The 27,120-nt window shown below is 40.7% G+C and overlaps 1 protein-coding gene across 1 annotated transcript; it reads right to left on the bottom strand.

Annotated features, from left to right (window-relative positions):
• Window positions 1–527: 527 nt before the first annotated feature.
• ppp4r1l (protein phosphatase 4, regulatory subunit 1-like) lies at window positions 528–26,967 on the bottom strand. The gene is made up of 20 exons (XM_074676645.1): window positions 26,722–26,967; window positions 23,973–24,017; window positions 23,359–23,488; window positions 20,567–20,673; window positions 20,243–20,385; window positions 18,464–18,610; window positions 17,967–18,074; window positions 15,256–15,321; window positions 14,754–14,912; window positions 12,605–12,729; window positions 11,589–12,127; window positions 11,170–11,495; window positions 10,059–10,145; window positions 9,738–9,923; window positions 6,205–6,366; window positions 5,998–6,098; window positions 5,765–5,885; window positions 4,906–5,040; window positions 4,447–4,588; window positions 528–2,492 (listed from the first exon to the last, which is right to left on the bottom strand). The coding sequence occupies exons 1-20, from the start codon at window positions 26,726–26,728 to the stop codon at window positions 2,347–2,349; spliced, it is 2,982 nt and encodes a 993-aa protein (XP_074532746.1). The 5' UTR covers window positions 26,729–26,967; the 3' UTR covers window positions 528–2,346.
• Window positions 26,968–27,120: the final 153 nt, after the last annotated feature.

Genomic DNA, 27,120 nt, shown 5'->3' with positions numbered 1-27,120 from the left:
ATTATTGATTCATAGCTTCTGAAAATGAAGGGAATTTTCAGTCAGATTGCATTTGCTAGAAATAGGTTTGACATAAAGATGCTGATTGCTCGACATTTTAATATCTAAAGGTAGTGATTTCAGGCATTTCTGTCTCCATCGTCGAGTAAAATTTTGGGTTAATGAGATCTTGATGCTGTAAAGATCCTGGATTTTGGTTAAATTGAAGAAAAAGTCATAAAAATGACATGACTTAGCGTAAAATTCTGATACTTGTAAAAGAGTAATAACAAGGAAACGGTTTGAACCTGAGGCTCTAAATTTCAAAACCCTTTAGTCCTGTGTTTGTCTGTCAACAGCAGTGAAATCTGATATAATATCTTTCAAATATTTTCAAATTAAGGAGCACTATTAAAATTAGAAGGATAAAACTTCAATGACCACAATGCAAAACTATAAAAACAAGACTTGAGCCGAACGTGTTAATTTTCATCATTTTAATTACAGAATACTAAAAATAACATTACATAAAATGTCTTTTTAAAAGAAACCATTGAATATTACAAAGGTTGTAAATTTTGTAAAGTTAGGATATAAAATCTTTGAACAGTGGTGCATAATTGAAAAGAAAAATAATTTTCATAAAATGTATATATTAACTGTTCTACTACATAAAAAATGAGATGGACACAAATCGCAGACAGACGAGATGAGTGGACACCGCCATTACCGCAGTGAGCTCTCCTTTCCAAGGAAGAAAGACTTGAGATGCACAGCACACACCACAATCAGCTTCAGGTCTCAAGTTATGTCAATGTTCAAAAAAAAAGAAAATAAACAAAAGAAAAAAACAAGAGGGGTGGATTTACAACGGAAGAAAACCAACAAGCTCCAAAGACTACAAAAAGTGACTTGGTGGCTGCTCCCAATATTCACACACATCTCGACTAAACTGGCCTTGGTTCCATAAACACACACTGTTTTTCCACAGGTTTAAGCTGTACAAAGAGTTTGAGAAACCTCATACTTAAAATTCATCCCACCAAGACAGGGAAACAACGATCAGCCGGCTTTCAGTGTCATCACACAGCCATTCCTAAATCCTACTGTACAACTGGTCAGTCAGATCCACTGAAAGCTACCATGGTCACAGAATTCAACATCAGGAATTAGACTATACACAAGAGAGGAGGAAGAAGAGGAGGAGGAAGAGGAGGAGGAGGGGGAGACATGCATATTCCAACAGTGTGCTTGCTTTCTTCCTCTTCGTTCTCAGATTCACCCTGTGTCACGTCACCACGAGCCCTTGTTAAGATGTTTAAGCCACAAAGATTCACCCATCGAGGACACACACAGAGCCAGTTTGGACCGCAGCCATCCTCCATGTGCTCCACACACTGGCCAGTCAGGTCCACACAGAGGTATTTCAGTCGTCTCCGGCTGTTTGGGAGACGTGTTGTGTCACATTTTTGGTAAACAGACACAAGAGGGGAAGGGATTAACAGTTCATTTTTTTAAAAAAGTCCCAGATATGGTTTGAATTAAGAGTCAGGCTGAGTGGCAGAATCACGGTTCCTTCTGTGCAGTAGTGGTTTCGCTGACCCATGAAGACCGGATGGAGAAGAGCAGAGAAAAGGAGTGAGAGGAGGGGAACGGAGGATAACCCAGAGGACATCTCAGAAGACAACAGAGGCATTTATCTAAGGAGGAAAAGGAGGCGACGGAGACCAGCGGAGCTACTTGGTGTGGCTGGTGTGTCGCTCAGACAGCTGGAGAGTTCAGAGAGGAGAGGAGCTGCTGCTGCTGCTGCTGCTGTTAGCTAGTAATGCTGTTTAGGTTCAGATGAGTCCCCCTGAGTTAGTGCACACGTCAGAGTCAGGCAGGCCGAGCCTGCTTGTTCGTTAAGTAATCCGCAAAAAGAAGCACTAAGAAAAAAATCAACTTTATAATCAAGCTTACAATTAGCTTTGGAGAAAAAGAGAAAGAGCCTGTCGTGGTTTGTACAAGTTTGTGATGAGTTAGTGTGGAGGAGGATGACGGAGGAGGAGGGAATCAGTTCAGGTGTAACAATAATTTCTGAGTCCTGCTCATTTTCGGAAACTCTGACAAGTTTGCATTTTGTGTTGAGAATGTGCGCGTCGTAGAGCCCAACCAGAGACTGGGTCGTGTTGTTTTGAGCGTTTTCATACTTTCAGCTGGAATCGGAACGTCGGACATGATTCTTGGTGCAGGTCTGCCCAGCAGGCGAGGGGGTCGGGGGATCTGGTTGGGTGCTGGTGTTGCAGGTTTTGCTGACTGTGAGTCAGTCAGACAGACAGGTAGGTAGACAGGCAGGCGGGCTGGATCAGGGTTCAGGTGGAGCTGAGGCTAAATCAGAGGAGCCGTCTCCATCAGGCCTTTGTTGGGGTCCAGGCTGGCGAAGAAGCGGACGTCCCGGTCTTTGTCGGACTGCAGGGCCATCACGGTCTCTTCCAGCTCGTCTGAGTAGGCACAGCCCGGCTCTTTGAAGTACGCTGTGAGACCAAAACATCAGACTCAGTTAGTTACAAGAAAACAGGACTGGGGAGCATTTGTTATTACTCAGAGATAATCCTGTAAAGAAACCACAACACCAAGTGAATTTTTCAAAGCACAACGATTCCTTAATATCAAGCCCTGTCTCCACCAAGCAGTCTGGTTTAAATCAGTACTGTTTGGTACGGGTTGGCTCAGTTAAGTCTGTTCTTGTTTGCATTTCCACAGCCAACCATGCCCCCTTGTGGTAGGCAGCGTGTAAGCTGGATGCTGATAGCCGCATCAGTTACATAATAGCACGACTATAGACTGTAAAAAAAATGGACGTCATCTTGCTCAGCTCGAAGTGAGGTCTCCTTAAAAACTGCTTCCCCTGGTGACTGGCTGCAGTATAGGTCAAAAAATCCGGATGGGCCAAACTTAAAAAAATTAATGCACCTCATAGAAATGTTTCTCACGTCAGATTGTTGTGGTGATTTGAAGATATCATTTGGCTGCTTTGTATTCAAGTCCTCTTTTTTTCTGAAAAGTTTCTTTTTTATTAGTTATACAAGGTTAAAAACGAGGCTTTACGTCACATTTAACGATGACTGACAGCTGCTGTTCTCGTGTATTTTTTTTGGCGGTGCCTGTAATGGGGGTATTTTGGCTTCAAAACCGAACAATGGTAAATGGCGGAGCCACGCTGTCCACTCCATATACAGTCTATTAGCACGACGCCATAGTAGCGTAACTCTACCGACTAATAAATCCAACGAAGAAGAAAAATGTGAGAAATACAGATGCTGTTGCACAGTAAATGACGATTCTTTTGCCCATCAACAGTCTGCAGTGTTGTAGCTCCACTTTCCGGGATTGGATCGGTTTATTTTGGCACCCTTATGGAAGGGTCCCAAAAAGTGGGATGGCTCGTGTCGGTTATTTGGGGATCTGTCTCAGGATTAGTCACTGGAAACGCCGCATAACATGAACTCAAGCGCTTCGTGGAAATGGGGCTTTAGTATGCAGCAACATTTGAAGCTGATCTCCAGTAACAGCTGAATGTTTTTTAACTCCTCAAAAATTAAAAACTGTCAAATCTAAGGACAAATGTGGAGGGAGGAGGCAAACAAACTCTACTTTTTATATTTTAGTGAGGTTGAGTAAATTTAGCAAAAAATACCTAATTTGTAAATTTCATACTGTAAATGGCTGTATTTTGTAGTAGCACTAAAGGGCCACAAGGGGGCAGCAGCTACAGTCACTGCACCAAATGAGAACCGTACAATAAATGAATTTTTTGCTAACATTACCACATAATTATTTAACTCTTCTTTTTCATTTTATTTGTAATTATTACTGTTCTGATAAAAATTTCCTATTTGAATCATATTCATTTATTTAATTGTTTTTGCTTGTATTTTATTGGTTTCCTGTATGAATTTTATTTTGATTTTTTTTTTAATTTAATGACTTCTCTCTTCTTTCCTCCTGATTTTTGTCCTTCAAATTTTACCTGTGTGTGTGTATTTCTGTGTGTTTGTTTGTGAGGCACTCTGCGCTGCATGCTAAATCTGAAAGGTGCTTGATAATTAAAGTTGAGTTTGAGTTAATATCCCACATTAAAGATCACTCAAAAGGGTTCAACTACTGGCACAATAAAGGATTGTTGTTTGGAAACCAAATAGTGGTTGTTTTCAGAACATACTGACAGCATAATGCATAAAACTTAAGAGCAACCTCTGGAGAGGTTAATTAATGCCAAACATTGTAAACAAACTGATTAGTGAGGTTTGTTTTGACATCAAGCTGAGAAACAGAGAAAAACATCCCCAACACAAGCAAAGGTTAATTCTGTTTTGGTGAGATTTACAGATGCATCGCTCAGAAAATAACCCAAAGAACAAATTAAACAAGAAATGATTCTACAGACGAAGAAGCCTGATGGATTAAAGGAGGAGTGTCTGTATTCACCTTTCTCCATGACGCTCTGTCGCAGCGCCTTGGCCACCAGCACTCGCACGTTGGCCACCGGGTCTGAGGAGAGGCTGAGCAGGCTGGGTAAGAGGTGCTGGCTGAACTGGTCCATGGGCATACAGTCCTCCTCCACGATGGCCTGCAGAGCAGACAATACGAGGAAACATTAAAACACTCGTTCACACCAACAACAAGTCAAACACGGGAAACAGGAGGGGAACAGCTTTGTTCCCAGAGGCAGCGGACACATACCACAGAGACAGGGTATGTAATCACAGAGAGAGGCTGACGAAATACAAGTTTAACACTCTGACAAACATGCTAAACATGAACGAATGCTCTTTATACTTTCACAACAGTGTCAAGAAGGTACAACAAGTATTACTTCTACATGAATTCATCCTCAACCTTCACCTTTTCTCTGGAGCTAAAAAAAACAGGCTAACGGTTACAGACCTGGCAGATGAAGGCGAAGGCCTGCCGTCCCACCCACTTAGGACAGTGGCAGAACCTGACAGTGAGTTCATTGATAAAGTTCTGGCCCAGATCATCGGCCCCGGATGCATACAGCTTCTGGAGGATCTCTACAACCTGAGGACACAGGAGGAGAGGACATGCTTAATCATGAGACTGAACATGTAGTTTATGTGAAAACCAGAATCTATTTTTTTTTAATATATATTCTTAATTTATTTACATATCTTAATTTCTAGTATTATTTTAATTATAATTAATATTATTATTAATGGTTAATAATTTGCTTGTTTTTCTCCATATTAGTTCGTTAGCTTTTCACTAATCTATTTCATTTATTTATTTTTTTGTATGTCCTTTTTATTCATCTATGTATACATATGTACGCCTCAGAATTCAAAACCAAAAACTAAATAAAAGAGTAAGGAAATAAAAGGAAATGAGAAGCTACTTCAAGTTGCAAATAATAAAAGGAACAGATTCAGAAACACAAACAAAAATAAATTGTCTAAAGTCACTTCTAAAACTGCAGCAAGGCTTAGAAATCTCATGTCCTCATTTTGCATTGAAACAGAAATGCTGGTGTCTGAAAACTGCAGTAAAATATTTTTCCTGGTAAGAAAGAAAATAAAAGTTTTTCAGAAACTGTCAGGGCATTTCTTTTTTAAGGGGATATAAAACAAACTGAATACAATTCATCAGAGTGAGTCACTTCCTGTTTGTCTAAGTTTTTCCAGTGTTTCTGCTGACCAAACCATCTGCCACACATAGCCCAGAGTTCTCCCTTCACAGATGTTCCCAAAACAAGTAAATAACCTTAAATTCAACGACACTAACGTACCAGTTTGTACGAGATCCACCTGACCTCTGACACCTTATCGGAGCACAGAGTGAGCGCTATCTGTCTGAGGTAGTCATACACGTCGTAGTGGCTGTACAACTCTATGATCAGGATCAGCTGCCTGCAGGAGGACAAAGACGGAGGGAGAATCCATCAGACGTCAGTAAAGAGGAGTAATTCTGTCAACATGAGAAGTTATTGGTTCAGGATTGGAAGATGAAGAGGAGACGCACTCTGCCAGCTCGTATCTGAATCTCCAGTTGCGGCTGTTGTCCGTCACCATGAACTCCTGCAGCTGGTACAGATATTCTCTCCTCTTGTCTGCGTGGAGAAGCTGAAAGAGAAAACGCAATGAGCTCAATTACCCTGCACCACTTCTCAGATATCCCTTCAATTATCACTCAAACAGCTTCAAAACAGCCTGGAGAACAGTTTCCCACCTTGAGGAAGTCGTAGAGGTGTTTGAGCACCCCGATCCGGACCTCGTCCAAGTCTTTGAGAAAACCGTTGAAGATGGGCACCAGATCTGCTGCTGTCAGCTGGTCCCCGAGGATGACTGCCAGCTCGTGGATGGAGAAAGCCAGCGTGCGTCGCACCTTCCACTGAGAGTGTGAAGAACAGAGGGAAAGACACACAAAAGGATTAAATTAACAGCTTTAATCATAAACGTGTTCTAACAGGAGGAAAATGTCACTTCCTTTTTTTTAATATATATATTTAAGTTTTTATTCAATGCAAAATTAAAATATGTTTTGCAGCTAGACAAAGTTACATTAGTTTTTCAGGAATAAAGAAAAACAGTAAAACAAGTATGACAAGTTATTTTCAGACCATTGTTATAAAATGTGGTAGAAATAAAATAAATACATAACTAAACTAACTAAACAATTTAAAAGAAAAATAAAATAAAATAAAAAAAATTTAAAAAACAAATTTTGTATCAAGAATTAGAAAGTCAGGGGTAGTAAAACAATAAGAAATTTGCATTTACATTTACATGCATGTCTATGCCCCTTCCCACACAAAATGAAAGAATGAGAGAGTGCAAACAAGTCCAAACCAAATATTTTTCTGTGTAGACATAAGTCCAAGTTTGTGGTTATTATGAAGTATACTGAAAACTGATGAATTAAAGTGTAATTTTGGTAGGGAAAAGTAAAATAAAATAAAATAAAAAATAAATAAAATAAATAAAATAAAATAAAATAATCAAACAAAAAATAAAATAAAATAATACAATTAAATTAAATTAAATTAAAATATAAAATAAAATAAAATAAAATAAAAAACGAAATCATAAAATAAAATAAAATAAAATAATGATATAAGTAAAACAACCACAACAGAAAAAAAAAACTCATTGCACTATGGACCATAAAGAAATTAGAGACTTCATAACAGAAAAGAAAACTTGGAGGAAAATGTTACTTTCTAAAAGAAGAAAACACATTGATGTATTTTTTTGGCGGCTACTAACAAGTATTTTTATTATTGAAACCCAGAATCAGGAATTTAACTGATAAATCATCAAACATTTTTAGCTCTCAGTGAAAAAAGGACAAAAACAGAAAACAGTAAATAAAATGCCGTTATGATACAAACACACCCTGACATTTCTCTGAACCCTCTCAGGGATCGGTGGTCTGAGTAAACAGCTGAACAGAGCAGCGTTGTCATGCTCACAGTGACCCTCAGTGCTGTGATGAAGTAATGAGCAGCAGTGTGACTGAGAGCTGTCACACACACACACACACACACACACACACACACACACACACACACACACACACACACACACACACACACACACACACACACACACACACACACACACACACACACACACACACACTCTCTGCTGCTGTGAAGTGAAGAAACATTTCCCCTCACACATTTCCAGCTCTTTCACACGTCCTCCAGCAACACGTTAACACAACAAGTGTTGCTGAAAGCAAGAGGAGGACGTTACAGAGGAATCGCAGCATCACAATGAGAGGACACAGAAATCCTTCATTCTGCTTTAACTGTGAGGAGCAGAAGGATGTCAACCAGGGATGCACGATCAGACCTTTAAGTCCAGACACCCTAACAGATTCCTGAGCTTTGGTATCGACAGATATTGATACTAATCCACCTGATGGCAGTATTAATTCCTACCCCTTTGTCCTCCCCTTCCCCCTCTGTGTTAAAAGCCAAGGGGAACGGGCAAAAAAACATCTCTTAGAAATGAGACGCCACTCGATCTCTGCTATGTCATCTCCCCTAGACGCTTGCTAAATTTATGTCAGATTAGGGCGACAAACTCACAGCAAACAGGCACCACCGCGATGCACCGCATCATATGTGTAGCAAGACAGCTAAACCATGAAAAGTGAACGTTAAGCAAACGTTACGGTATTTCAAAGCTATATTATGTACCTTCTGATACCGTAACATTTGCCTTTCATAGCTTGTGTAGCTGATGCAGCTCCTGAATGCAGCTTATTTGTCCAATCACTCATAAACCGCAGCCCACAGCAGTGAAGTCTGTCCACTGCAAACCCATCACCCTGGTCTGATGTCGGTGTAGCTATCATAAACTGTAGCAGCTTTGGTACATCGTTATGACAAACAATTTCAAAATACAACCAACAATTCAAAACTTGTCTAATATTAGCGTGAAGTAGCAAAGTAGCAGTTTCTTGTAATTTTTTTCTATCTCTTTTTCGTAATCTTTGCATTTGGAGTGGGCCATTACTTTGTATGGCTCAGTTGTTGGTCATGGACACCAAACTTTTTGTGGCTTCGGCGATATTTTTACTACTTTTTCTCCTGTTTGTCTGGAGATCCTACATGTAACCATGACCGCATTGTTTACATGTGAAATCAGCTGTTCCCAGCCTTTAGCATGTCAGTGCTAACTGGTGCAAGGCCTGATGTTTCCCAACAAGGTGAGGTGAAGGAGGTGAGGATGACGTGCTGTTTCTCAGGTGTGAGCTAAGAAGTGACGACATGGACCTGTCCTTCCTTCCATCGTTATTGGGAACGTAAGATCTATCTCCAATAAGATGGACAAGCTAGCCATGCTAACCCAGCAACAGAGGGGATACCAGAAGGTAGAGTAGCATCATGCTATTCACAGACATGGCTAAAGGAGCTAACACCAGACACCAACACCACATTGGAAGAGCTTCACCTGCTGTGAGCAGACAGGATCCAGGAGACAGAGACTGAACAGACTACTGAAGAAGCTCAGTCCTGGACCCTGTGGATACGCTTTCTTCTTCTTCTCTTTCTATTGATATCATGGAGAATTTGGACACCCCTTCTTCTTAACTGCCTGCCTTGCGTCCGTTACAGCAGGACAGCAGGCCCAGTTTACATGACTACTTCTTTAGCTCACTTTGCATTCTTTCCTCGGTGTTCATATCAATCTGCAGAGTCCATTATTTCCAGACTGAACTGAATTTAAACCTATTTTCCACAAACAACCAGAGTAGACTTTCTGACGCTGATTCAATCGAATCCACAACAACAAAGCATCAAGAGTTTTTAAACTCGCAGGTTCTAGACATTTTAGTTTGTCACATTTACATTATCTGTGGTATTTACTTCTGTAAAACAGAATCAAAGTATTTTAGAGTGAACTGGCTTTGACACTCACATTATGCATTATTTTCCAAGAGGACTGAATAAATATTCACCCATTAGTCATGAAAAATACTTCTCATGACTCAAAGGAAGCCTAAGAGCTCAATTAGATAAGCTCACAGCAGAAATTATTCAACCTCAGCTGTTTACCGTTTAAGGTTTGTCTTTGATTTAAGCTTAAAAATCCACACAACTCCTCCTGAAGCTAAATGATATCACTAAACTGGGCTTTACATCAAAGTGTTGCTTAAATATCTGCGTCTATGACAGCATTAGTGCTCATCTTTTCAGTGAAACAGCACATTTAATCCCCCCGACTCTCTGATTCAGACTCACAGCCTACCTGCACATCAGTAGCCAGCGTTTCATACGTGTCTTTGAGGCAGTGCCAGTTCTGTCGTCCCAGAGTGAGCGCCACCCCTGGCAGGCTGAAGGCACAGTGTTTGGCTATCTCTGTGTCCACGGTCTGAGCGCGGGCGGGGTCCGTCATGGAGAGGTACTGATCCAGAAGCTGCTGGGGGATGACATTCTGCAGACGGGGAGATTAAAGATGGATGATCAAAGAGGGAGGAGGCGTTTCATAATCCACGTGTGAGCTGATCAGGAGAAACAGAGAGGGTGTGATCGATAGCTGCAGGATGTTTGAGGGAAGTTGCTGACTGACCTGGATTTTGGGCCTGTCCTCGGAGACCGGGCTGTGGGCCGAGTCGTCTTTTCCTTCCTCCTCCACACTCTCAATTAGCTCAGACTCCTGGGAAAAATCAAACCAAACGCAGAATAAGGAAACAAGAAAGAGAAGGCGAATTAAGGACGCTCTGAGTAGAAGATTCAAGATTCAATACACCATTTTTTAAAATCTTTTTTAAAAATCTTTTTTTCCCTTTTTTTCTCCTTTTTTTTCCCTATTTTCCTTTTCCTTTTCTTGTTTTCCTTTTTTCCCCTTTTTTTCCTAAAGAAAAAAAAGACAAAAAAGGAAAAAAAGAAAAAAAAGAAAAAAAAAGATTCAATACTTTATTGCCATGTCAATACTGTCGATTGGAATTTGTTTCACATTAACAGTATGACAAAAAAAGATAAAATACATCTTTTACATTAAAAAATCTAGTGAAAATTATCAGATAGTAAAATATAATAAATAAAACCTTGGAAATAAATACGGCTGCTTGTGGCAAAGTTTTAGCAAAAGTAAGATACAATAAAATTGCACCTTGATAGAGAATAAATACATCAAACATTTCTTATCACTATTTCTTAGGAGCTCTAGTGTGCCTCAGGTTATAGTCTGGAGGAATAAAACAAATTTAGTTATGATCAATTAAAAGCTCATCTATAGCTTTGAGGCTGCAATTTTCCAACACAATTCTGCAAAAATGTTTGATTTAAGGAGTTTTGTGCAGCCTTTAAATATCTAGATGGATGCCAAATCCCAATCACAAGAGCTGCTACTATTTTCTTTGAGATGCCAACAAGAACTGTGAAGAAGCAGAAATCAGAAATTGTGGATCAGAATCAAAATCTTATGACAGTTGTGGAGTTTTTCCTCGTGTTGCTAACCCAATCGCAGCCAAATCGGACTGAAATACACCCACTCAGGCTTGAGATTGTGAGATTTTACAGTTTGACAGTCAAATTATCTTGAATGATCACCAACTTCTGGGGTTTATAGCAGAACAGTTATTTTGCTTCACATTTCTGCAAAACCTGCAAGCTGGAGACTTTCTCCAGTAGCTTTTAAATATATCTCCTCAGCCTGAAAGGATGTGACAGTCTCTTACCGGGACAGGGGAGTCAGGAGGAGACTCTTCCTGGTCCTCCAGCGGCTCTGTCTGCGTCTCTTCGTCACCCTGCTCCTGAACGGGGCTGGACTCTGAGGACAGAGAAGTTTCCATCCTCTGTTCCTCCTCTGTGGGACTGTCCTCACATTCAGACTGGACCTCCACTGACTTGCTCTCCACAGACGGGCTCTCCTCGTCGCTCTCTGGCTGCTCTTTGGGCTGGGGTTCGGTCTGGTCTGTGGGCTCTGTGGGCTCTGTGGGGCTGTCGTCTGAAGGACTGTCGAGCTGCGCTGCTTTCAGAGCTGCTGACAACACCTGGACTTGAGCTGAGGGAAGACGAATAAACACAGATCAATCTTTGTGACATTAAAATTTTAAAGTTTTACATCTTGAGCACAAATTCTCTCCAGCATCCCCACCTTGCACATCAGGGTCGTCCATGTGAGGCTGCAGACAGTCCAGGACTTTCTGGATCTGGTCGCTGGTAGCTTGACCTGGGCTGGGTTTAGAATCAAAACAACTGTCTTCATAGCTCTCCTCCTCTTCTTCCTCCTTCTTCTTTTCCTCTTTCTTTTCCTCCTTCTCTACCACTTCTGCTGATGTTTGACAGCTGAGCATCTCGAGTTCTCCGCTGATGTCTGGTAAAGGCGATCTCCAGTAGTGAAAAGAGTTAAAGTTCTCATCGGTCTGCTCTGTTTCTTTCGTGTTCCTTGAGTTGTTTGTCGTAATCGGGCTGGTGTTGCAGTTCGAGATTGTGTGGGTGAAGCTGCTGTGCATCTCTCTGGGAGCTGAAGCGTGGTTGTCGTCATAGTTGTGCATGTCATCGTTGTCAGCTGTCGACACGTGCTCCGGGGAAGGTGTGGCGCGACCGTCCTGGTTGGGAGGTGTGTGGGTGATGGTCCTTTCTGTGTGGCAGCTGCTGATGTCGGAGCAGTTCAGAGAGTTTAGGGAGCAGTCGCTGAAAGGAGAGCAACAAAAACCATCCATTAATCAACTCTCTTACTTTTTTTGAAAAACAAAATAAAAAAATTAACTTTTTAGACGAGTGAAAATGATACTCTTTAGATAAAGCATCATTTAGTAAATTAAAAATTCTTCAACATGTCTAGTCTAAAACCTCCAGGAAAACCACATCAGTGTCATCTTCAAGTCTTTTCACATCCCCGACTTGCAGATGAACCCTTTCAGAGAGAAAAACTGGTCCGACCTGATCACACCCAGGCAACTGGGACCAGTGATGCAACACATAATCCGCTGTTTGTGCCAACACTTACTCATAACCATTCACTGATACAGAGCGTTGCTGTGATTACTGGAAGAGCTCACTTTATTGAGCAACATTACCTTCAGGCCTAATATGATTCAGACAACTAACATATTTTAACACAAACAAAGGAGAACAGCAGCTTTATATGACTGAGGAGACTGAACTTACCTGTCTAATGTACACCTGGGGACCTCTAATAGCGCCCCGTCCTCTCTGAAGTGAAGGCCTGTGCTGGATGGATTGGCAAAGGTGGAGATGAAGCGTCCCAGAGACTGAAAGGCCGCCTGTCGAACCTAAAAGAAGAGCAGAGAGGAAACTGTCACTTAAAAGATTTTTCATCACTCAAAACCAAAAATGATCTGTTTTTCAGGGATGAATTATTCGCTTTGTGGAGCCATTTGACACCAGGACACAGTCCACACAGTCACAGACAGTGCAGTTCTGTTTATAGTGTGTTAGTGTCTGTTTATGCAGACATGATCAAACTTGTTCATTGTCTCAAGCCATTGGGGAAGCTAAATATGGACCCTCATGGACTTGGTGAGATGCCAAATGTACAACACATGGACCAAAATATGTATCACACTTCCCTCTGCAGACTGTTAAGACCCAACACTGATATCCCTCAAGCTTTATGCCACACTGACATTCATATCTGAACACTACTCTAAAGTACGACGTTTAATAGAGGGATCACTTTCTCTGATGCTACGATAGAGGATCTGGGAGACAGTAAGATAACAAAATATGACAATTACAATCATAAAGTTTTACAATTAGAACAAAAATATAAGATCACATGGATAAAGTTATACCAGAGGGAAAAAAAAATAATATTAAAGAATAAAAATGCTATGGCTGGCCTACACTAAACTGAAGGGACCGGAAAAGCAGCCTGCAGCCTGGACCTTAAATAAGGGATGTAGAGCATCTTGTGATATATTGTTTTAATATAAATTTCATTAAATACGAATTATTTCAGCAGATCAGCACCATGGTGTCGTAAGTTTTAGGATTCTGAATCCAAAGTACAACAAACTAAGTCTGTTATGGAGCTAGGGAAACAAACTGATTGTGCTGACTCCTGCAGCCACTAGTTTTTCTTCTTTTGATCTGTTTTAATTGGACTTCCTCACCACTTTGTGGCCTGGAGTGTCTGCACACTGTCTTAAATGACTTTTAGTGAGGCGTGTGTTTGTTTTGGAATTAAATGGAGATCGGATCGAAAAAAAAATTCTTTGTTCAAGACAACTTTTTACAGGATACAACGCGCCGAGGTAAGGTATTTATCAGTACAGATACGTAGCCCTACAGTTTGAAACGAGATATCAAGCAAACATTATAGTAGCCGGCTATATGTAGTGCTATCGGCAGCCCGGTGCTCTGACGTATCTAAAAGCTAACGTGACAACTAGTAAACACTGTCAGTTTGTATGTAGTTTGAATGGACATTAGCACAAACAGATTAGCTCCTGCGTTAGCCTTTAGCTCATGCTCTATCTCTCTCTCATTTAGCTTTCTTCTGCTTTTCTGTCCTTTTTCTGTTTGACAATTAGGCTCCTGTGTCCACCATCACAGAAATCGTTTTCAGCAGAGAAAACATGAATCTCTCTTCTCACTACTAAACTTCAACAGCCGGCGTGGTGTTGTTATAAAGGCTTAGACATGCCATAAATCAATCCGGTCCTGCTCGACCCAATCAGGAAGCCAAGAAGTAGCATTTAGAAATAGCCTGTAACCTGTAATATTGGTGCTGATAATCTCATTTTAAAGTGTGGATTACAATCAGGAATATATCTAGAAGGGAGACTTTTGAAAGATCAGTTAGAAACTCTTCACAGCTCCTTTAACAAGACGATTCACATCCGTCAACCCTCCTTTAAGGTATTACAGCCTTCATATAGAAATTACAAGGTCTTTCTCATACAATTTAACCTCAAAAATCTTAATTGTTGTAACATTGAGACTCTTGTTTTGAATTTTGTTCTATTTTTTCCCCTTATAGGCACTTATCTTCTTTTGTTTATTTTCATTCAACGTGAATTTGAGCTGGTTAGGTACACAGAACACGTTCAAGTTTATTATTTTAACGTCCAAATTAAAATCAGTAAAAAAAAAACAGAGCTTCACAGTTAGTAGAGATGAGGTTTAAATTTAGGAACAAAGAATAAGAAGTCCAGGAAAAGTAACCGCTACCAAACTCATCATCAATGTTCAGAGGAAGTTACAAGACATAAATGTGCTCTTAATGTTATGCAACAGAGTGAATTACAATTTCCTTCTGTGTTTTTAGTAAGCGTGTGTGTTTGTGTCGTACCCAGCGGGACTGGTCACTGATGAGGCTGATAAACAGTGGGGACAGTTTTGCACGTCGCACCTCTGGAGAGGTGGAATTAGAAACCATCATGAAGCACTCGGCACAGGCTTTCCTGATGCCCCACAGGCTGTCTGAGCACAGGTCAAAGAACTTAGGCATCTACAGAAAAAGACACAGGGCAGAGATAAGCATTGAACTTCTGAACTCTGACAACAGCAGGTGCACAAGGAAACTGTTAAAGGAAAGCATAATGTGATGAGAAGTTACATGACGGCACTTTAACCACACGAAGCAGAACATTAAAGTTACATAATCATGATGTTGACACGTGTGAAAGCTGCTGTGACAGGTTTAATTACAGTAACATTGTAGATGAGAGTCTTTGTTTCAATAGTCTGAACGGTTTAACCAGGACTATTTTAAAAGCAGCTCAAACCTCACACACAGCATTTAGTTGTGGTGTTTAATTCAGAGAAAGAAAAAAAGTCTTAAAGCGTCTCACCAGTAGTTTTTCAGTGGCCTCCTGACCCACAATCGAACAAAACTCTCCGAAGTTAGCGGCACAGACCTGAAACACACAAGACAAATAAAAGGATGAAGAAAGCAAAAGTTCAAGGCGTAAAAAACAATAGATGTTTGTTTTTAACCATCGAGCAACAACCACAAAATGTTACAGAGTTTCATGAGAACTTAAAACAACAACAATAATAGAAGCAAGAGTTGAAAAAAAAGACATTTCAAGTTATATAATGTCCCCCAGCTTCATTGTCATCTTAACTTTCTTTGAAAACCATATAATCTGCCTAACATCATGGGGTTAGTTTGCATCTTTTCTGCAGGATTTACATGAACTTCTGGGCTGTATTCACAAAGCATCCTAAGGCTTAAAGTAGCTCTTCGTGACGTTATTCTTGGAAAAATCGTAGAATTCCTCGGATTCTACGATTTTTCATAGAATTTTTCCTCGGTGAGATAAAAGTTATTCACAAAGTGTCTTAAGCCTAAAAAGAGCTCCTAAGGTGAAAAACTGTTAGGAGGAGGGAGGAAGACTTTTAAGAAGCCTAATGGTACGGCCATACCAAACGCGAATTTGCAGCGAGATTACATACAAAGTCAATGCAGACGCGTTTAGACGCCAATTCCCCCTGGACAGCACGTTTGGGGCGTTTGGCGCGGCGCGTTTGGGGCGTTTCCGCGTTAAAATAGTCCAGCGTCCAGACTCAGGCGATTCACGTGAATACATTCGCAAGTTTGCGTTCGGTGTGGCCGCGGCATAAGAGTGAACACTGATACTGGTGTCGGACTTTCCCAACACGCTAAACACAATATCTGCCACCTGAGACAGCTGTTAGCTGCTGATCCATCCCCTGAACAGTCCAGTTAATAAGCAGATGAAATTCTAAAACATTCATACAGTTATTTATGTCAAGAAACCAATGTTATACCCTAAGTGGTAGCCCACAAAACTGTTTAAGATAGGGATGTTACATGATGATATTACATTTTCACTTCCGATACAATACCGATACTGCAGCATTGAGTATTGGTCGATACCGATATTAATCTGATATGATATCAGCATTAATCATGCATACTTTTATTACTTATTTTGTAGTATGTCTGTCATGTTAGAAAAGGCTTGATTAAGTGATATTATTCAAACAAAGAACAGTAGTCAGCAACAGAAGTTATGAGGAAAAACTGACCCATTTATTATTAACCAATGGGTAACAGAAACTGCTTATATCGGAGATTTTAGATGCATTCCGATACGATACCGATACTTGTTTTTTTGCTGATATCGGACCAATATCCGATATTAATATCAGACTCGGGCACCTAAAGTTTAAGAACAACTTTACTTTGTGCTGTAATCTCTGCTCTAGCTTGGGATCCCAGCACGTTCCAGTGCTTCTCACACTTGCGCAATGTGCGCACAAGGAGCAGGAGCAACGCATTCATTTGTTGGCTGATGAGCTCCTAAGTCTGCCTCTTCCCTTGTGCCGTGATCTCGAGACCCAAGTTCCCTCTGAACACTCTTTATTCTCCTCCATGAGCTGAGTCAACAGCAGGCTCCTCTGTCCAATTCTTTTTAATCCATACCTTTGTTGTTTTGGTCGTTCTGCCAAATCAAACCTCTTTTAAGACGCAAGTAATCACAGGAAGTGCTGACAGCTGAGTCTGCGTCCACCATTAAAATCAAATGCATTGAGTAGTAACATGGGCAGCATGGACAGTAAACAGATCAATAAGCAAATCAATATAATCAGTGTGTGAATGTGGTACGTTCAAACATTTTGAAGCGGAGTCACTATTAATTAAATGTAGCAGAGTTTCATTAGCATGATATAAAATTAATGTCATGATTAGACATTTCTTAATTCAGTCAGAAGTTATCAAAGTTATGTTATCCTCTGCAAGACTGCATCATACCTCGCAACAGGGTCAACCACACCTTCTCACTAAGATCAAAGTTTCCGTCTCCTCCTTGCTCAGAGTTGCTCTCAGAAGCTTTCTGAATCACTCTTTAGTTAGAAATCCTTTCTAGGAATTTTTAGGTTAAGTTAAAAGCTCTTTGAGAGGACTCTGAGAAGCTTTGTGGATACAGGCCGTGAACGGAAAACCCAAAACTTTCTGGCATTTTCGGCAGAATTTGGTTTAACCAAACTGAGATCACCCTAAACATCCAACAACCCATCATCTTTCATTTGTGTTTCTCAGAAAATTAAAATCCCAATCCCTTCAGAAAAATTGTTCATCTTACTTTCTCAGTACAACAATTACAATAGACAGTCTAAATGCATTCATATGTGAAGTTGTAATCCTATTGTACAACTTTCAGACACGTATTATCTCTGATGACTCACTCAATGAAACAGGGATTTATGTGCTCATTGCGGCTGCTGCCCTGGGCGACAACAGCAAAAACAGAAATGAGCTTCAAAGAGCCGCTCTAGAGGATTACACGAAAGCAAGAAAGAGTCAAACAATTACAGAGGAAAACTGTTCAGAATTAACATTCCTCACAGAAAACAAACGGTGTCGTCTCAGCTGAAGTGACGCGTGAAATAGAGTTAAAGCTGCTGCACGGAGTTACTGAGTTTGTCCCTGATGAGGCTCAGTTAACCTCCAGGTCGATATGAGTGACAGCAGCCTGGGAGGCTTTTACACTTTCTCCACCTTTTAGTGAAAAAATGGTTTTCAGACCGTTACCTTGCGGACTTGAAAGAGTCTGACATCACTGCACAGGTCACAGAAGCGTGGCAGCAACAGATGCTCCACTGTGTCTTTGCTCAACATGGTGACGACTTTACACATGATCTGTCAGAGAGGAAGCATGGAGAGGGTGATAAGGAGGTGTTTGTGTGCGTGGATGAGTTAGACAAATGAGACCAATTAACACAGATACAAGTTAAGTGCAGCTGAGTATAAATCTTAATAAAACGCTATGACGGGATGATTTATTACAGATAATTAGATATAAAAACACCATTTCACCCTGGATCGATCACACTGTTAATTCTTATTTTAACTGTTGGCTGGGTTACATAAAGGCATCAACTAATCACATTAAAGTAAATAAAGGGTTCCTGCTGTGCCAGAAGTTTATCTTGTCTTGTGTTTTGTGGTTTTCAGTCTAATTCAATTGCAGCTTTCCACCCTCAAATTAAATAACCAACAAGTTTTATTGGGTCTCTCTTAAATCTTACCGCAACTGCCTCGATTTTGTAGTCATCGTCACTGCTGGGTTCTGTGAGTTCAAGAAGAACTGGACAAACTTTGGTCTCCATATCAGCTTTAGAGATCAGACCCTGCTCCAGGAGAACAAGCAGCGCCGCCTGGCTGGTCTTCCTCACCTGGGGAAGACAGACAGGTTTTTAAAGAATAGATGACACTCCTGTTGTAACTAGGGATGTCCCAATCAGCATTTTTTGCCCCTGATCCCGATTATTTAATATTAAGTATCAGCCGATAACAAGTCCCAATCCGATTTTTGGGTTTTGGGATAAACTTTGCTGAAGAAATGAGAAAGTGAAGCAGCACTGAATTGAAAAAAATAATAGCTGAAGCTTATTAAGTCCAATTAACTTAGTCCAGCTAGTTTTGAAGTTAAAACCCTCTGGATCCCAAACCCGCCGGCGGGATCAAAATACCACTTATTTTTAAATGACTGGCATTAACAAGCCATTGGTCCAATCTAAAAACTGAAAACACTGGGGTAATCATCAGATTCTCAAGTTTCCGAGGGTACCTGAATGTATCACATACGAAGCTGGAAACATGTCTTAACATGACGCAGAAGACAGGAGAATTTCATCAACATCGCTTTGAATTTCATGTCTCCTCAGAACATTTTGCAGAAAATAACCTGTGTGCTCGCTGAATGTAGATGAAAAAAAAATTCTATGCCTCTTACGGCTTTCAGCAAACCCTGAATGGTGGAAAACTTTCAGCATGTAATATAGCACGCCTAATTCAGAGGCTGACCTGAACGCAATTCTCCGAAGATGGTGGGAGACCTCGAATGTACTCATAAGACACCAACGGGAATATCATGTGTTTTTCCCCTTTCATGGAAATATTTATTTTGCAACAAACTAGATAATAACTTTAACTGACCTGAACTATGCTTTGTGCTGCGAGGCTCAGTAGAAACACCAGACAAACTTCCATTGCCTAACTGATCTTACCATCATCACATCCTCACATATTACTACAGACTGCGCTGTACAGCTTCAGTGAAGCAGGCTGTTTAATGACATACTGTGGGTAACTGAGATGACATAAACCCGTGTCCCACCTTCTTCTCAGACCTTTTTGGGCGCTGTCGTCCCCTCTCCATGGATATTTATCAACTCTTATAAAGTCCAGAGACAGCAGAGCAGCATTTCCTCTGTTAGTGAACTATCTTGTGTGTTGTTTTGGGATGTTCTGGTCGAGCTGAAAACCTCTTGAAAAGATCGCAGAGCATAGATGTGGCTGTTGGACTGTCTTCACTTTCTATTTTGATGTATTTCCACACTGATGGTACTGAAGCCATGGAGTTGTCAGTGCAAAACTAACAGACTATACCTTGTTTGTTTTTGCCCTTTGAGCTGTTTGTCCCTGTCAAGTTACCGTAGGGTGCTGTAAAGCAGATGCTATTGCTGTAACGTATCTGGTTGTGCACATGTGCTCGGTAATAAAGCTAAGTGTAGCTGCTGTTCTACGTCACTGTAACAAACCTTATTTTATCATTCTCTCTTTAACTTTGTGAGGTTGGGCGCACTCATAGCGGTTTTACTGACGCTTTGGCTTTATGACAGGTAACGTGAACGATCAGTTGAGAGGACCAACTAGGATTCCCGACACTTAAAAAAATGCCAAAATCGGCCCAATCCGATGCTAGGGATCCAGATCGGGACATCCCTAGTCGTAACAATTATTTACTCTGAGAGAAGTTGTTGGTTGAAAAAGTTCTGCTTGAGCTCTCATCGGAGTGAACGTACCTGGTTATTGGGATCAGTGAGATATCGCACTACAATGGGAACCAAGTATCTTGAAAAAGCAGCGGGGAAGTTGGGCCGACTTTCGTGCAAGAACATGGCAATGTTAGGGACTTGCTCCATGAGTTCAGCTCGTACTGTGGGCTCTGTGTGAACACATTAAAGAAGAAGTCATTGTACAAACATGAGATATGTGCATTCAGGTGTTATTTCCATGCCATTAATGTGTTTAAAAGCATCTTAAATGGAAAAGAAAAATCACACGGTCAACAGGCACAAGTTTATCCAGACACCATGACTATTGGATGAAATAAAAAAAGCATCTACCTCCATCTTCTGACATTCTGGCAACTGTCTCCATGACACTGATAAAGTCATTTTCATTGTCACTGAACTCTCGAAGCACATCAAGCAGGCCGCGAGCCACGATCTGCCTAGAAAGCAACAGAAGCGTCAAGTTAGTAGAACGCCTGCCAATACCTACGAGTGCTGAGAGCACACATGTACACACACACACACACAACATAACACAGCACTGACAAAGCTGTCAAGTAGATTACAAACACACACACACACGCATGTGCTTAGAAATGACAGGAGGGCTTGAACCCTGCAAAGCTGAGCATGAAAAGCATGAAGACAGGCACGAAATGTGTTGGTGTGGGGGCGACAGAGCGGTGTTAGAGAGGCTATCTGCCTCTCGTTCACCGCTCGCTGTATATGAAGCATCAAATCAACAATAACACCATAAATCTCAGATAAAATGTGCAAAATTGAAGAGGTATGTCTGAATATGTCAGACTTGCATTGTTAGATAAATGCTCTGTTCAGACAGACAGCATCTACCGCTGGCTCAACTTTAAGTCGACTTTGGCATTCTTGCAGTAGAGAGTTAAAGCAGGTATGTGATTAGTAGATACACAGGAATGCAGACGTTATCCAGATGACTATGACAAAAACACATCTCGACAACTGGAGATGGAACAAAGTGTTCTGAATATTTCCATGCAGAGGCTGAAGATATAATTCAGTCCCATTTACATCATAGATGTGAAGCAAAAAAGTCAAAAATTGAAAATGCAGAACTTTTTAGAGACCTTGATATTGCATCACAGTATTTCTTTGCTATCAGGAAACTTTCTAAACAGTCCAAACACAAGCTTTTCCGTCTGAATTTACAGTCACAGGAAAATGTGCAAACTTTCTTTTGTGTGCACAAGTCAAAATAACATAACTTAGTTTAGACATGGTTTGAATATGGCTCCATCTTTTCATCCCCTTTCTCTACAAGAAGTGACATTTCTGTGTCGCTTCCCAGATGTTTCCTTGATTCTAATTTCCACTCGGTTGCAGATGTTTCCTTCATGGTAGGATCCACTAGAGATGGCAAAATGCTTTCAACACAAATCATCAAGATGACGTATTAATCAACGCTGATCTGACACAGCAATGAAGGTTATGGTGAGGTATTCATCCCCTTAAAAGACAAATACTGCTTTAAGAGTTTTCAATGACACAGTTCTGAAGATTTAGGGGTAGAGTTACAGCTTCATGCTAGTGTTGTTAAGTCTGTGTTTGAAGCTTCTAAAGCTTGATTTTTCAAGAAATATGTCCACTTTAAAAAGCACTTAGATTCATCTTTTCAAGAAAGGTATTGAAGAGAAATGGCTAGAGTTGTCCTGATACAGGTTTTTGAATTCCGATCCATTTTTTCACAATATGTTTGCCGATACTGATCCGATGCCTTTCTCTGATAAATCCTGTACTCTGTTGGGTGATTACGTTGTATTAAAGTGAGCCCTGTTGGTACCTCCTTGAGGAACACTCACTTTGCAAATGTTGCAAGCCCATGTTTTACTATCAATAGCCACGGTTACATGAGGAGTTTTTCGTCTTTCCGAATGGAAACTTTCCGAATGACTTTTCCGAAAACAATAGTAAACATGGAAAGGAATATTCCAATCTCTGGTCTACATGTGCCGCTGTAATCCAACAGAATAGTCAATGGGGCATGCGCAGAAAAACGTAAACGTCGCCAGATTTATCAAATATGGAGGATGACAGTTTGTTTATCGCGGTGTTGCAATACTCTGTATTAGGAGTTTGTCGTCCGTCCAGTCTTGAAATCATGTTCAGTTCTTCCAAAGTTTGGATCAAAAACAATCTTTCCGCGGCAGTCCAGTGCTGACGGCTCGCCGCCATTTTTAAAGTTGAGGAACATCTCTAGTTGCGTCTTAAGTCATATCTGAGCATGCGCTGAAAGAACGTACCCTGACAACTTTCCGTTTGAGTGGACACATGATACCTCAATCAGTTTGGGGAAAGGAATATTCCACCCCTGTGAAACCGATTAAATTTCCATTTGGATTGGCACTTTTTTTTCGGAATGAGGTGTATACGAAGGTTAAATTCTTTCCGTTTGAGCAAATAAACCGAATGCAAGCGGAATATTTGGGTCCATGTAAACGTGGCTAATGTTGGGAGCGTTTCAGAAAAATCCCACCCTGGAGGCCGTTTTAAAAAGTTTGCGTTTTAGGTCGGCTGAAACGCTGTTTCCGTGTAAACGCGGTGTAAAACTTTTGCATGTCACCCTGAAACCGTTGTTGTGTAAACGGCCCCTAAGTGAGCCCCGTTGGTACCTCCTTGAGGAACACTCACTTCACAAATGTTGTAAGCCCATGTTTTACTATCATTGCTTTCCAAAGAAAGGTAGTCCCACACAGTGGACATGTATGCAACATGGTTTGATTTACAGCAGCTGTAAAGCGTGACGGTGCTGAAAACACGTGAAAGCTGGATTGGTCCCGATCATGTAACGATCCTCCTGATTCGATCAGTGTATCAGATCAGAAATCCCTAGAAATGGCTTGCCCAAAAAGCTAAAAAATACACCTTAAATACTACAAGACTACCATTATTTTAAGTCTAGCACACTTGAAGTGTTGATAAACACTGGGTTAGTCTTCAACGTTGAGCTGCGAGCACATCATTTGTAAAATGAGCTCAAAACATGACCTCCACACCCTCATTATATTTCTGCTACTAATAAAAAAAAGCCTTTGTTTGTCTGTTTTTCTCACAGTGCTGAGTCAACAGAGTGACCACAGGGCTCCTCTTACCTGTTGAAGACATTCTCACTGAAGGCATATTTTTCTAGCCTCCCAAGAGGAGTGAGGTTGTCCTGTCCCGCATCGAGGAAGGCTGTGATGCGGATGCCGTCGCACTCTGAACCATAGTCGTCAAATCCAACTACAGAAAGGAGAGGAGATTATTTTACAAGCATTCAAAGTGGAAACACACAGCTAATGCTCCTTGAATGGGAACTGGCAGATGCAGCGCGGTAATCACTGTGCCATGCTGAAGATACTGACTCAGACTAAAATGTGTGAACAAAGCAGAAACGCTCCAGTCTAATGGTTTATTTTATTTAATTTTCCAGCCATAAATACTCTCTGGCTGTGCAGTTGGAGCTAAATGCTGTTTCATCACCCCAGCAAATGCAGACAACAGGGACTGTTGGTCCATATAAATGCTAATAATAGCATAGCGTAAAACCCTGAAACGCTGTTGACAGCTCTACATTTCTCATGGGCAAACAGGGTTGCCGAGAAAGATGACACTTCCACGAACGTAGCAAACATAGCCCCGCATATTTGCAGCAAGTTAAATTGTCACATGCTGTGTTCACATATTTGATGAGTTTCTTCACAACAAGAAAAACCAGAATACTCACAGTCATCCAAATCGTCGTGGCCATCTTCAAAGTATAAAGATAGACCTGCAAGGATAAGACAATTAGAGAGGGGAATCCATTACGACAGACATGTCATCAACATACCATCAGTCTATTCACGACCACTCCCCCAACAAAATGAAAAGAGCTGTGGGTTGGCAGGTTTACAGGCTGACAATTACTAAGAGAGGACAAAGTCTGCTTCAATCAGACAATAAATCACTGTGGTCACACTGAAACGCAGAGCGCCCACATGACATCATCCGTGAAGTGACGCATAAACGGAAGGAATCAAAACAAGCCAAAACTACAAACTTGACTTGACACTTCCACTGGATTCAACAGTCTCAGGTCTTTAATACATGAAAACATTTACAAAACCTCCCTGGTAGCTGCGCTGGATCCTAGAGTCATGGATGCCAGAAGTCATTTTATTAGATGAGCAAACATCTTTTATATTCTCTCTATGGACACTCACCTGGACGAAACTGGCATTTATTGGAAACACTGCTGTTCAAACATCATGAAGCTCTGATTTCAAAGCAGTGTGGTATGTTTCCGCTGTGCATTTTTTTCTATCATGTAAACACTTTTTCTGGTCACAAGACACTTTATTCAACACCTGACACATCCCCTCAGGCACGATGTTTGTGTCTAACCTCTGATTTATGTTTATTTTTCTGATCCTATGCTTCTTATAGTAACTGAAATGTATGTATGATGTGTTCTGGCTTTAAAGTACTTGAAATTTCTGCCTCTTGTCCCAATCTGAATAGAATACCTCCTACGGTATTCCATGGTATGCATCTATTTTTCATTTCTGCATTTGTGACACCTAGATTTCTCTTCTCAACATTTAAATCAGTCTCATCCTGTGTGTTTTTTGGTTGTATTGTAAAGAAATGTGTCTTAAGACTCTAAAACGTGTATAATTTAAATTGTTTAAAACTAAAGTAGCAGAGAAATCAGGTGCAAAATCACATTTCTCTTGAGTAACTTAATGGACATCTTGTTTATTTATTCTTCAACAGATATAGTCCTATGTGATATTTCTGCTGTCTTCTCTGGGGTTTTATCCAATATCTAGAAGAAAATGTATCTATTAAAGCTCTCTTAGGTACTTAGAACATGACCAATATTTTCACAAAGACATTTAGAGATTACAAAAGCAGGTACCATGTTGTCTAACCTCTGTGTGTTATGTCATGTCCGCCAAGACTTATGTGGTAAACATGAACTGGACATTTACAGGGGTTATTCCGAAAGACTTCCGTAGATTAAGCAATGAAATAACTAAATCCAAAATACTGTGGTGAGTTTTTGAAAGCCTTACATTCAAACCAGAATGACAAAATAAATCAGACACATTCTCTCGAAGGATAAAAGCTTAAAGGTTTATCAAAGTGATTGTGGAAAGGGTCACAAAGAATCTGAGTTGAGTCACAGTGGGATTCTGAACTTACACTCTGTTTTGGTTGATTTTATCTTTTATCTAAGGTTCCTGCATCACACACGGCCATTAAAGAGATCTTGCAAAGAGAAGTACTCACATTTTTTAAAACTACTACTTCTCAATGCCAACCACACTTGAAATGTGCTGTAAACACTAATTCAGTCCTCAACAATGAGTACCCGCAGCACATTTAGTTTTGTGTTTTTCGTGCCAGTGTATCTTAATATGTCCCATTTGGACACACATTTTTAATAAACATAAATAAGCACATCTTTTTAAAATGTGCCTTAACTATGTCTTCCCAACTCTAAAACCCATTTGTCTGATTTTTTTCTCTGTGCTCAGTCAGAGTGACCACAGGGCTCCTCTTACCTGTTAAAGACACCCTAGATTCTGGATAAACTCCCAGAATAGGAGACAAGAGAACTATCACATAGGACTACGGTGTACTAAAAGATAAATAAACAAGGCGCGTATTAAACTACTAAAGGAGAGCTGTTATCTTCTTAAACACTTTTTAAAGTATTGAGTCATATGTTTTTGTGACACATCTTAAGAAGCGGACAGGATAAGACCACAAAAGCATAACTGAGTAGTCCAAAGAAGAGCCTAGAAGGAGATCCCAGAAGGAGAAGCATGTGGTGGGACGGCTAGAAGCCAGTGTTTACAGCTGGGCAAGCAAGGGAATGTGCACGATATATAAAAAACAATGCACACTTTAAAACGGCATGTTAAACGCGGTGTAAGATGCTGAGTAAATGTAACTGCTGGTTGTCGAAGAATGTCCCCAATAGCATGTTAACCAAGAACAACATCTCCCCTTTGTTATGGTATAAAGGAGGATTTGGTCAGCTTATGGCTGAAAATGACTTTAGCAAGTCGGCTAACGTTAGCTAGGTCAACTCGCTAGCCTTTGCTATGGCAACAGTTCGATAATAAAGGCGAGTGGAGGTACGCTGTGGTGCCTAACTTCAATAGAGAGTGGTTATTTTGAATCTTTAACATTAACTGGTAGTTTGAACGGTTAGATGATTTCCTACAATCACACATTTCGATACCCCGGAGTAGCCTCCGTTAGCCAGCTGGCTAGTGGTGCTAAGTTTGCTAACATGGCTTGTCCAGCCCTTTCGCTTGACTTGGCTCGCCTTAGCGGCACTTTGTACTAGAACACCACGAAATATGAATAGCTACAGTCGCTATTGCGAGTATTGAATGCGTGAAAAATCAAATATCGCTTTGAAAATGCAAACAAGCGCCGAAAGTATTGGAAAATATAGTAATAAAAAGTGTCATTACCTGCCATCTTGAGTATCGGCTCGGCTCTGCGGGCTGCCGTCCCGTGTGGGCTGTCACCACCGCTCAGCTGTCACTCAAACAAGGCTGCTAACTACTTCCTCGGACTACTTCCTGACACTAGAATAAACCGGTTGATAAAACATGTAATACTACGACCTTTAACCGATAAGCGCTCCACGACTGAGGCTCAAACTCGACATACCTGAGCATAAATACAGCCTTTGGGCTTTGTGTATCTCCAAACAAAAAAAGAGCTGGTGTTATGACAAGTTGTGCTGCTTTGTCAAAAATGCTACCGTTGTGCGTATCGATGGATATTGCCACCAATTTGCTTTATGTGTTTTTAAATTTCCCACAAATTGATATGCATACTATAAGAATATTTTGGTGCAGTATTAC

The sequence above is a fragment of the Halichoeres trimaculatus genome, unplaced genomic scaffold (genome assembly GCF_033239565.1).
Source record: "Halichoeres trimaculatus isolate MK-OKI-2021-1 unplaced genomic scaffold, fHalTri1.1 fHalTri1_scaffold_1, whole genome shotgun sequence".
NCBI classification, from domain to species: domain Eukaryota; kingdom Metazoa; phylum Chordata; class Actinopteri; order Labriformes; family Labridae; genus Halichoeres; species Halichoeres trimaculatus.
This window is presented reverse-complemented; position numbering and strand designations above follow the sequence as displayed.

Excerpts from the sequence above, each read along its gene's own strand:
- ppp4r1l (XM_074676645.1), bottom strand. Across the intron at positions 15,322-17,966 it reads GACTCTTTCAAGTCCGCAAG|GTCTGTGCCGCTAACTTCGG; the intron begins GTAACGGTCTGA and ends TGTGTGTTTCAG. Across the intron at positions 6,367-9,737 it reads CGCTGGCTACTGATGTGCAG|TGGAAGGTGCGACGCACGCT; the intron begins GTAGGCTGTGAG and ends TCACACTCTCAG.